This window comes from Heptranchias perlo, chromosome 31 (assembly GCF_035084215.1).
Source record: "Heptranchias perlo isolate sHepPer1 chromosome 31, sHepPer1.hap1, whole genome shotgun sequence".
NCBI classification, from domain to species: Eukaryota; Metazoa; Chordata; class Chondrichthyes; order Hexanchiformes; family Hexanchidae; genus Heptranchias; species Heptranchias perlo.
Genome location: NC_090355.1, coordinates 6,182,685 through 6,195,270, shown reverse-complemented (window position 1 = coordinate 6,195,270; position 12,586 = coordinate 6,182,685). Strand labels below are relative to the sequence as shown.

The 12,586-nt window shown below is 43.9% G+C and overlaps 1 protein-coding gene across 1 annotated transcript in view; it reads right to left on the bottom strand.

Annotated features, from left to right (window-relative positions):
• Positions 1–434: 434 nt before the first annotated feature.
• The window catches only part of LOC137300484 (neural proliferation differentiation and control protein 1-like), a 188,556-nt gene continuing 176,404 nt past the window's right edge, over positions 435–12,586 (bottom strand). Inside the window, exons 5-9 of the mRNA XM_067969559.1 lie at positions 12,121–12,187; positions 10,576–10,663; positions 8,739–8,818; positions 6,779–6,878; positions 435–4,454 (exon numbers count right to left, since the gene is read on the bottom strand). Of these exons, the coding sequence (XP_067825660.1) occupies positions 4,383–4,454; positions 6,779–6,878; positions 8,739–8,818; positions 10,576–10,663; positions 12,121–12,187 (407 nt within the window). The 3' untranslated portion in view covers positions 435–4,382. The remainder of the gene's footprint in view (positions 4,455–6,778; positions 6,879–8,738; positions 8,819–10,575; positions 10,664–12,120; positions 12,188–12,586) is intronic.

The following is a 12,586-nucleotide window of genomic DNA, read 5'->3' as shown; positions in this document are numbered from 1 at the left end:
CGTGGTTTCCATTTTTTTTGGCAAATTCCTCTGTGGTGGTGGTGATGATTCTCACCCAGGTACGGTTCCAGGAAACCCGACAAACCCTCTCAAGTTGGACACATGAACCTGGACAGTGAGTTTTGCAGGCTGTTCCTCCACGGAGGTCATCACAGCTGAGCTCCCACGCAACACGACTATCCGGAGCAGAAACCCCGGTTGATTTCTCCCCTCGGTAGCCTAGGAGCAGGAGTGGCACCAAGTATATTGCCTCTGGCTTAATATCACACTATGTAGCCCATGGAGTTCTAAGGTACGGACTAACCGGCCCACCAGATAAAAAGATTGAAGATCCCAAGAATAGAGCATCAGTAATTCTTTTGTTTGCAAAGTGTGAAAAGGCCATTTTATTGACTTTCAATAATTACCACAGAAAACACTTAAAAAAAACAGGATTTCAACAAATCAATTTATTTTCACAGAAAAATACAACAATATACATTATGTCAGAACAGGTATGGACAGGCATTCGAAAATGTGGTGACTAATTTTGTGAAAACATAATATACTGGAAATAAAGACACAACTGAAATAAATTTGAACAGGTAATAAATACATGGAGTGGCAGAAGACAGATACGGATCGGAACGTGGGAATGTTATAGGTCCATTTGGCTATTATCATAAGGATGGGTGAGGCAACAAAAAACTAAGAGGGAGAATATCAAAAGTCTGATCCAAAGCACTTATCCCATGCAAACATCACCCATCTGTACTCTAGACGCTCTTCATTGTCCCATGCAGTGCACTGTACATTTCACAATTTAATTCATTTCCCGCATAACCATTACAAAACCAGCCCCCTCCTAAAAATGAAATATTTAACATTAGGCTTCTCATTAAGCTCCATATTCCTGTTTTAATTTAAACATATTTTTGCTCAGAGTTACAGTGGGATGGAAACCGCAACCCAACAATCTAAGCATCAGCATGAAGACTGACCTGAAACGTTAACTCTGTTTCTTTCTCCACAGATGCTGCCTGACTTGCCGAGTATTTCCAGCATTTTCTGTTTTTATTTCAGACCAACCGAAGGAGTTGGTTTTCATTGAACTTCTTTCCTTCATGCAGAAAGTGAGCATTTCCAGGTAGTTTTGACGTCTGTGTAATTGGTGACTGTTCCTGCAAAGTCACTGCTCCACTGGAGTGTTTCTATCAGGTTAACTACTAACCCTCACTGTGGAGATTCCGAAAAATATAACTACTGCTTTTTCTGTTCTTAGTGTTTAAATTATTAAAAACACTGCATGAAGTGTGCTGAGCAAATTGTCTGTGCATTAGTGTTTTCCTGGCCAACAACTTTAATCAGCAGCTCATTCATGGATTTGGTTACATTCAAATGTGTCAATACCATCTGAACACTGCAGAGAATAGGTTAACGTTTGAAAAATTGCCATGGCTATGGGGAAAGAGCAGAGGAGTGGGACTAATTGGATAGTTCTTTCACAGGCACAATGGGCTGAATAACCTCCTCTTGCACTGTATGATTCTATGAACATTCCAGGTGTGGGCCCCACAACCAAATTGTTAACCTCTTTTCCCTCTCAGATGCTGATCCATTGGCTGTGCATTTCCATAACTTTCTTTTTTGATTTTAAATGTCCAATATTTTTCAATTTTTTAACTCCACGATAAAAAAAGGTAGTTGTGGGACAGGTGCTTAGCACTGGCAACCCGTAGATAACAGGTTAAACCCCCAGTTCAGGTTTAAACTGATCTTTCCAGCAGAATCAGGGTTAAAAATACACCGAGTAGGTCCAACTTTGGATCACAGATTACACCTCAAACTATCCGGGACTAGAAATAATTTGCTGAGTTCGGACTGGGCCAGTGGGGTTACCCTGGCTCTTGGAGTGGGATCTGTGAGCTCTGTACATTTTGGAGCCTGTATAAAGTATGCCGAACACAAAATACCCTGAAATTAACTCGCTGTCATAGCATTCAGTATTAAAGCATCACCAGTAAAGGCAAGTGGAGCATTAGGAATCATGTCCCTTTAAAATAAAATCTCAGGAGTAAGACTTCTCAAGTTAGGCCCATGAACAAAATCATCTACATTTTAAACCTAGTTTCTATAAACTGCTACATAAATTACTTCATAACTGTTCTTAATTAGATTAAAATCTCTTCCAACCAATTTATACAATGTAGATATAACCTTTATTTCCTATTCTGTTAACATCTCCCCCTGCATGTCTCTTTAATATTACATTAACACAAGTAAATCATACGGTTACCAAGGCATTTATACAAAGTTCTAATTTTCCCAGTTTGAGAAACAAAGACCTTTTCAGCTGATGCTGCACAATTGAGGTACAATGTGTATCCACTTCAGGGGTGCCCCACTTCCAGGTATAAAACTCCAGCTGGGAGAGTGGGATTTGAGATGGGGAGGGGGTTCTCTACAACTCCAACAAATCTATTTCATATTCCGTTCAAATCAGTTAGCAAGCACTAACCTGGGGCCAGGCCCAGTCTTTTTGTTTTTTTTTAAAACTTGTTCTTGGGATGCTGGCAAGGCCACATTTATTGTCCATCCCTAGCTGCCATGAGGTGGTGGTTGGTGTGCCGCTTTCTTGAACATGTGGCTTGCTAGGCCACTTCCGAGGGCATTAAGAGTCAACCACGTTTTGTGGTCTAGTGTAATATGTAGGGCAGAGCAGGTAGAAGAGACGGGCTGAATTTTTTACAACAATCCATCATTTTTTTTTCTGCCGTTAGCCCACAAGTTACCAGATTTATTGAATTCAATTTCGCAACTTGCTGTGTTGGGATTTGAACTCACGATCTCTGGGTTGCTAGAACTACCATAACCACTACACTACCCCCGTGAGCCTGACAAATTTGATTCTCACCGAGTGCAAATTGCAGCTTTGAAGGTGGCGACACTTCTGATCAAACTAGGAACTGACTGGTATAATTATCAGTATGTATGGTCAGCGTCAGTCACTCAGCTCATGGGTGAGCGTTCTATCTAATTCAGAACATGGCACGTGTACCTCCAGTGAGGGAAAGATGTAGCACTTTGTATAACCGGCAAGAGAAAGAAGGCAAGGTTGGCAAACAATAGCTCCTCTCTACAGTAATAGACTAGTACCAAACCACACTGGTGGCAATAAAGAACGGGCACTCAGTTACTGGTTAAAACTTGGCATACATAAGCTGAGGAGTGTGGTCAGTGCTTGCCTCGAGTCCAAATGCCTTGCTCCAGCAGCTCTCGCCACAGCTTTATTTTCTTCCAAAATCAGAGCCTCTGCTTTTTAAATACTTCTTCAGTTTTAATGGGCAGTGGAATGATTTAGGAAAAAAGTTTGGAAACCTCAATAGAACAGTCAAGTATTCCAAGATTAGGGAGCTTGAAAACAGATGCTAGGCTGGGATGGTTAAGAGGGTATTTGAAGCATAAGCTTCAGTGGGATGAATATTTTTCTCTCCTCCTCATGAGCGTGGATAACTGTTCCATTCAGTTACTTTGGCAATGCTCGACATAGCTGCCAGCACACCACATTCTGACACTATCAATATTTACCATACCCAGTGATGGGTTCTTGCAATGGAGAATCAATGGCGTCTGAGCTTTTGCACTACTGCTACTGTGAATATCCAGAACAGATTACAATTTGAAAGAATTAAATATCAACCCTTCCCCTCCATTGATTCTGTCATAAGTCTTTGTAGCGACCATACCTGACAGCTGTACAAAGGCAACACAGTAAACCCCACAACAAATGCACTTTCAATGATTTCTTCCTGGTCAGATTGAGAATTGCATTACATCATACCACAACCGGGGAAAGCTACTCCTAAATTGGCTGTATTGGCAACCATGCACCAGGTTAGGCTGCGGCACGCACGTCCCATACAGAGCACGCTGCACGCAAATCACCAAGCAGCAACAGCGCTCACCAGTCACCTTCTTAATAAGGGGGTTACCTTTCCTTATCCATTCCGTCGTACATGGCAAACCTTGCAGAAACAAGCACATCCCAGTCGATACAGGGAACCAAGAAACGCTCCGCGACGGCCTCTTAAACTGCCCAGGAAGTCAGCTCAAGAAAGATAAAAGATTGTTTGTGTGTGTGTGTGTGTGTGTGTGTGTGTGTGTGTTTGTGTTTGAGACAGTAGGGTAGGACTTGGGGTTAAGGAGGCAGCAACCATTAGAGAATGTACTATACCACCAGGTTGGGGATTAGGGTAGGGGCTGAATTCCCTTAACAGTCAGAACAGAATGAAAGAGACCATTGGAGATGCAGACTGCCCTTTGGTGCACAGTTGAACGATCTCTTGTGACTGCAGATAATTCTCCCTTCTTGAAGTCTATAGTCCATAGAGATACAAAGTTGCCTAGTTACTGGGGCGTGGATGATGTAGAGACGAAACATCAAAAAGTGGATTCTTGACCTCCATCTCCCCTGTCTGTGACAAGAAGAAAAAAAGAAAAGCAGTGAGCTGTGAGACACAGCAGGAAGATACAGAGGAAATGGGTATGCTATTGAGACCTGCCTGGTGGCCATTCCCATTCAGACTCTGCTGCCTACCTGAAAAGGTTCAGTCTTCAGAATGTGAGCAAAAGAGAGAGCTGTGAATGGGGCTGAATCTGACAGGAACTAGCTGCTGATTCACAGGTCCCGCTGCTTAGAGAAGACTGCACGTTAATGGGCCTGTAAAGATGTAATAATATGACTAATATCTGCTCTCTTTGCCTAGCTGTGAAGGGTATTAACATATGAAAAGCCTGCTGGAGCTCCCTCCTGCTGCATTGTCCTTACAGCACTTTATTCACAACAAGTAGTAATAACAGTGTCAGCGACTGAAACTGCAGTAAAACTTGTTCAATCTTCTTAATGACACAATTCATTTACCCTTAAATTGTGAAAACCCCATCAGGAACAAACACTGAATTGAGTCAGATTTAATCCTTCACAGAAGCTGCTTCTCACCCCCCCCCCCACCCACTCCCTTTTCTGTCAATTCTCTCCCCTATTTCTCATCTACATGCTGCCCCTTGGCGACATCATCCGAAAACACAACATCAGGTTCCACATGTACGCTGACGACAACCAGCTCTGCCTCAGCACCACCGACCTCAACCCCTCCACAGTCTCCGATTTGTCACACTGCTTGTAAAACATCCAGTACTGGATGAGCAAAAATTTCCTCCAAGTATTGGGAAGACTGAATCCATTGTCTTCGTTCCCCGTCACGATCTCCGTTCTCTAGCCACCGACTCCATCCGTCTCCCTGGCCACTGTCTGAGGCTGAACCAAACCGTTCACAACCTTGGCGTCCTATTCGACCCTGAGATGAGCTTCCAACCACAGATCCACTCCATCATCAAGATCGCCTACTTCCACCTCTGTAACATCGTCCGTCTCCACTGCTGTTTCAACTCATCTGCTGCTGAAACCCTCATCTATGCCTTTGTCATCTCTAGAATTGATTATTCCAATGCTCTCCTGGCCGGCCTCCCATCTTCCACCCTCCATAAACTTGAGCTCATCGAAAACTGTGTTGCCCAGGTCCTAACTCGCACCAAGTCCCGTTCACCCATTACCCCTGTGCTCGCTGACCTACACTGTCTCCTGGTCTGGCAACACCTCAATTTTAAAATTCTCATCCTTGTTTTCAAATCCCTCCATGGCCTCCCCAACGCCCCCCCCCCGCCCATCTCTGTAACCTCCTAGATCTCTGCGCTCCTCCAATTCTTGCCCCTTGCGCATCCCTGATTTTAATCACTCCATCACTGGCAGCCGTTCCTTAAGCTGCCTAGGCCCTAAGCTCTGGAATTCCCTCCCTAACCTCTCTGCCTCTCTCTCCTCCTTTAAGACGCTCCTTAAAACCTACCTCTGTGACCAAGCTTTTGGTCAATTGTCCTAATATGTGGCTCGAAATCAAATTTGGTTTGATAACATTCCTGTGAAGCTCCTTGGGTGTTTACTACGTTAAAGGCGCTATATAAATTAAATGCAAGTTGTTGTTGTTGTTCCCACCTTTCCCTAAAGGTATTGCTGTTATTGGGGAACTGTTCCAGAGGGTCCAATCGCCCTTGGGTTCCTCACACAAGGGGTTATTCTCCTGTCAGCCTCGACGATATAGCACCAGCAGGCTATTCAACATCAAAGGCATCATAGCTGAGTCCGATTCAGTCATTGCCTGACAAGTAGGGGTGTCTGGACAGTGATGAGAAAGAAAGGAATGAACCTGCATTTATATAGCGCTTTATCTTAGTCTCAGCATGCCATACAGTATTTACAAAAATAATCAAAAGGATTACTTTTGAAGTGCAGTCACGGCAGCCAGTTTGCGCACAGCAAGGTCCTGCAAACATCAAATGAGCGGTCAGATCATTTGTTTAGGGCGGTGGGCAGAATGTCAGCCAGGTCACAAGGAGTGCTCCCTGCTCTTCTCCGAGTAGTGTTATGGTATTTTTACATCCACCTGAGCTGGCACAATTGAGAATTAATAGCTTTATGCCATCAAAATAAATTCAGGATCGACCAATTCAAATTGACTTGCTGCTAGGCAACACCTCAATTCTACCCCCTCCTCATATTCTGATGGTGGAGTGCAAGTTTGATATTACTTCTGTGTTATGTATAGAATGACAGAACATCAGCAGCATTTTTGAAACAGGTTATTTATACACGTTTGACTAAAGTCACAAAGAACTATGTGAATGCCATTTTAGTGACGTGTAGTTTGGATTTTTGTGGTATAATTCTCACTCCTTAGTTACTTACTGGAGCCAGTCCTGGGCATTCATAGACTGTGAAATCACCGTCTTCATTTTCTCCCTCTGATTCTGTCGCTGAGTCAGTTACTTTGGATTCATCTTTATTTCTGTACAACAAAAATACAGCGGTGAACGGAAGACAATACCCAATTCTGCTGAAGTCTCCATTTGCAACTGTCTTTTGAGGGGCATGACCCTCCCCCAAGAGATCCTCGAGTACAGCAGAAATCTAGACTCGTACCTCTCAACTGTCCCACTTTAATTGGAACATCTCAAATGACAAACAGTGCCACTGAGGAAAGAGGAAGGGAACAGCAAGATTCCCAAGCCGGCAAATTCAGCCGATTTCCCAGTTCTACAGAACCCCATGCCAAGTATCCATCCCTAGCTGGAGAGTCTAGAACTAGAGGCTTTAGTCTCAGGATAAGGGGTCGGCTATTTAAGACTGAGATGAGGAGGAATTTCCATGCAGAGGGTTGTGAACCTTTGGAATTCTCTACCCCAGAGGGCTGTTGAGTATATTCAAGGCTGAGGTAGATAGATTTTTGGGCTCTAGGGGAATCAAGGGATACGGGAATCGGGCAGGAAAGTGGAGTTGAGGTTGAAGATCAGCCATGATCTGATTGAATGGAGGAGCAGGCTCAAGGGGCCATATGGCCTATTACTGCTCCTTTTTCTTATGTTCTTGTACCCCGCCCCTTTAACAAGTTCACAGGTACCGATATGGACTTCAATTGATTGGGAAACCACACACACACCCTCAGCAGAGGAAGGGCAAGAGGCCTATTATGAAATGTTACTGCGTTTGACTGTGTCAGGAAGCTACATCACCAGTGGCAGCTTTTACATTAGCTGCGTGCTGATGTACAACTCTCCCACAGTCATTGAGACTCATCAATGTAAACAGACCAAGTTCCACACAGCTGATGGCAGCAGAGACCCGCTTTTTTGTGCTAAGCCACCTCATGCTTTTGTTGTAACACATTGTAGCATAAGCATGATAATGTCTGGAGCTGGCTGAGCAACTGTTTCCAGGCTTGCTGCATCCAATTCATCCTTACCAAGGCTTCCTATATCTGATCCTTGGGGAAGGGGGAATTCAAAGCAGAAATAAAACAAATCTAACTTTCACCCTTTGTATCCACTCTCATGCTGGCCCACTGAAGGCTGATTTGGAAAAAAGATACCCGTCTCACTCCTGACAGCTGTAAGCAAACCCCTCAAAGTGGCTTCAGTTATAATGGGCTCCATGCTCCAGTAGCGTGTTGACACTCACTGTCTGGGCTCGCATGAGAAACTTGGGTAAGATATCAGAAGGATGTCAGCACCATCCTTGAAGTTATCTCCCAGTACAAGTATAGTCCTTCAGCGTGGCTGGGGGAAGAGGGGTAGATTAAGGTGAAAATATCAGAGGGAAAAATTGAAGGAGGAAAGAAAAGTGGTTACCAATGACGGACACCTACCCCCATACACCTTAAAAAATTAGGTTGCTAACAGGTGTAATCTTAAAGCCATATACACCTGGTTAAAAGGGAGAGGACCGTTGGAGATTCATCATTTCACAGCACAGGTTGGTTTTTAATGGACCCCAGTCAACACACCAAAGAAAGAAAAGTCCCCCTCCTGAAATCCCTCCCCTTTCTACTCTCTTTCTCCAGCCTATTGGTTGAAGCTGCTCCCAGAGCTCTGACAATGTTACCCTCCCTATAGCTTGACATTTGGATGAAATGCACTTTTTGATTTGTATTTAAGGAGCATGTCCAATCCATTCAGTTTAAATATCAGTTAAAGTGACTGGAACATTCCAAATAGCGCCCCAATTCATAGCCAGGAGCAACTCTGTGGTCAACAAGGCTACCTTAGAACTGGCACCGCCCCCAGCAGCCTGCCAGACCACTTTAACCACTGGTTTGTCCACAGTATGAAGCTCAGTATCACTAGTTAATTTAGTGCCTCCAAATACTCACTTCTCCATCGATAGCATCTGCTGCTTCTGATGTTGGTAGTGGTACATCTGGGCACTCTGTGCCAGCTTCTTATCACCACTCTGAGCAAAGATACAGATTTAAAAATGAGAAGGTGCATATGAGAATCCTTTACACAAGGTACAACGCAAAATGTTTGTATCTCAATTAGCATTACAACAGGAGCCTGGAGTCATAGACTCTTACAACACAGAAGGAGGACAATCGGCCCATTGTGCCTGTGCCAGCTCTTTGAAAGAGCTATCCAATTAGTCCCACTCCCCTGCTCTTTCTCTATAGCCCTGAAATGTTTTCTTTTTCAAGTATATATCCAATTCCCTTTTGGAAGTTACTATTGAATCTGCTTCCACCACCCTTTCAGGCAGTACATTCCACATCATAACAAATCGCTACGTAAATAGAATGTCTCTTCATCTCCTCTCACACAGTAATGTGCTGAGGTAGCTGAATCCAGTGTCTTTTTGGGATACTGGCGACATTTATATATTGCCATTTAGGATAGCAGGTATCCAATGCTCAATCGGGAGTTACGGGACTTCCAAGTGCTCTTCTGCCGCTTTCCCTAGAGTATGCAGCGGATGCCAAATGCCTGTTAGAGGCCCAGAAGAGACGGAGCTGTCCGCATTGTGCTGCCTTTAGCGGCTGTTTTCAGGGCCCATGAGCCCAGGGCACTGCAAGCATGGAATTTTGTCTTCAATATTGCTATCATCAGCAGGGGCAGTACTGTGTAGGTGCAGCTGACTATATATCGATGAGGTAAAATTACAACAAGAGGCACAGGCTCAGCAAATACACATGGACGTCAAGTTGAGCAAGTTCTACCCTAGATGCTGGGCTGAGACCTCAAACAGTCCAATTTTGGGTGCCAACTTATCACAAAACTGAAGCAAGGAATTTACTCTAAAGAATTTAGCACCTAAAAACACGGCCACCACTCTCCCATAGCCAGTGATTTTCGATCATTTACCTTGGCTGCTACATTGGTATCGGGTGAAGGAAAGCTTGTTTAAAAAAAACTTTATAAAAGTATCACAGCGAAAAAAAAACTTGCATTTGTATTGCACCTCATCAAATCTCTCAGGATGTCCTAAAGCGCTTTTCATACAACTAATTACTTTTAAGTGCAGCCACTGTTATGTAGGCAAATACAGCAGGCACTTCACGTACAGCAGGATCCCATAAACAGCAATAACCTGCTCAACCTGTTTCTGCTGGTGTTGGCTGAAGGAGAAACGCTGTCCCAAAGCACTGGGAGAACTCCCTGTTCTTCTTCAAAAAATCCCATTGGATCTTTAATACTCAACTCAAACACTGAAACAGGCAGAAGGGAGCTCGGCTTAATGTCTCACCCGAAGGTCGGCACTTTGAACAATTCAGCGCTCCCTCAGTACTGCACTAGAGAGCCTAGATTATGTGCTCAAGTCTGGAATTGTGTGCCAAACCCATGAACGTCTGATTCAGAGGCAAGAGTGCCATCAACTGATCCAAGATGACACATACGTGTGCCTACATACACATTCTCAGTGCCTCTATTATTTCCTTTTAAAAGCAAAATTCTATTTTCTTCAGCTGTGCAGGTGCTACAAAAACTAAGGGGAGATAAGTCAGGTACAGGAAGTAGGCTGGGCAGGTATGATAAGTAGACAGTAGCTGTGGTTTTGATTTGCTATATTCCCACATTCCCATTGGTGAAATTATCCCACAGCATGAGTAAAATAAACCAGTTTACAAACAAGACCCAGGGCTTGGACTCCCATTCTAGGTCCAGCTCTGGGCACAAACGAGGTACAATTTAAATACGGTCTGCTTCCGAACTTACCAAGGATTTCTCAGTTGGGGCATTGGGTCCAGTCATACCGTAGCCTGGATAGTCTGCTTTCTGAGTTAACCTCACCTCTTTCTGTAATCTAGAATTTAAAAAAAGTCAACAAGTCTCTTACAGAGAGCCAACCAGATGTCGTTTTATTTGAACTGGGCAATGTTTTATGATAGCATTTTCCTTTGCCAAATTGACGAGTTAGCAATGGCAGCTGAGGCAGCGGTAGAGATGCTCCAATTGGCCTCAGCATCCCTGGACTGTTGGGGGGAGAGACGGGGTGGTGATAAATAAATCCATCTCCGCTCCTGATTGGCACCCCAGCGTCTCCTGCTGGAATGTGCACCAGCGTGGACACGACAGTTGAATAACCTGCTGAGAATCATAGTTTAGACTCTTGCACAATGAACAGCAACTCGGGAGGGTGGTTGGCACCTGAACAACTGTATCCCAGTGTGGGCCGGCAGCTTCAGAAGAGGAGGGGAGAAAACTGGAATGGTGGGTACTTAACATTAGTTGCTCTATGGTCTGTTGTACATAACAGCCAATCACATCACAAAACATTCTTGTAGAACGTTAACAAAATTTGTTTTGAGGGCAAGATGCACCGAGGTATTTTCTTCGCCTCCCCTCTTCCCTCTCCCAATGTCCATATCATACACTTTCTATAGCTGACCTACTCCTTGAGCTCTATGAATATAAATTTTCCAATTGGTTTCTAGTAGATGGTGATTGTCCTGGGTGACACACTCTCTCTTTCACCCTCTCAAAATGCTTGAATTCCACTCAGCATAGCACTTTAGCTGGGAGCGTCTGCATTCTACCATCCCATGGTGCACACACTGTGGCTCCAAGGTCAGCTCTATTTAACTTGTATTTGCATGAGAGGTTTGACATCTGTCCAATTCTGAGCAACACAATCGGGTTTTTGAGCGAGATGTCAGAAACTTCTAAAACGTAAGCCGGACACCATTGGTCCCCTGATGTAGAGGCATTAGTTTATAAGATAAAGATGAGTAAGGTCTTCAGGCCCATCTTAACTCATCCATCCAGAAAGGCCCCACATTTCGCCTCTTCCATCCATCATATTCAATCCAATTGTTTCTAAATAATTTCAGGGGGTTTGCCTCATTCAATGCAGTGATCACTATGTGAAAAATTTCCTGAAATCAATCCTAAATTTTCCTTTTACTAGTTTGACTCTGTGCTTCTTTGTTATACTGTCATGGTTGAGTTTGAAGTAGTGCTCCAGATTTACTATCTTAACTTTTAAGATCACTTTTCAGTTGCCTCCTTTCGAGGCTCAAAAGGTCACATTGCTCCAGTCTCATAATAATCATAAAGGGCAAAAGTCAGTCTCATATTTCAGTCCTTATAGGTCCTCAAGTGATGACCCAAACTCCAGCTGTGACCTTATCCTTTCTACTGCCTAGTTTTGGACTTGCGGAAAAGGTGCAAGCCCCTACTCAGAATCAATAAGTTCCATTCCATTAGTTCTGAACTTCAAATTTCTTCATGCATCCCTATTAGTAACTTGAGAAGACTCACCTGTACCAGCAGATGCCAGCAATGATCAGTCCAGAGACCCCTGCCACTGTGCACACAATGATCAAAGCTGAGGAACAAAGAATGGCAAATGGCAATTACTACTTGCAACAGACTCCTGCTCTACACGCCTCTTGACTATTTCTTAACTTTTCCATGTAATAAAAATACATAAAACTTGTATCGTACCAAATCTAGTTTGATAAGAGTGCTCACTGCACAGAGACTCTCCCTCACCTGCCTAGGAGACATTAGGTGGGCAGTTGTATAGCAGGTGAGAAGCTGAGAGGTAGTGTCCTCTGTGGGGAGAGAGCTCCCCCCAACCAACGTAACATTTTCATAGAAAGCAATGCATTTCCTTTGAATCACTAAAGCTCTTATAAATCGGCTACTCTCTCCTCCTGGACATCACGTTTTGTACATGGCTCCAGTTTGGGTAGATTGGGAACAAAATCAGCATCACCTCAAT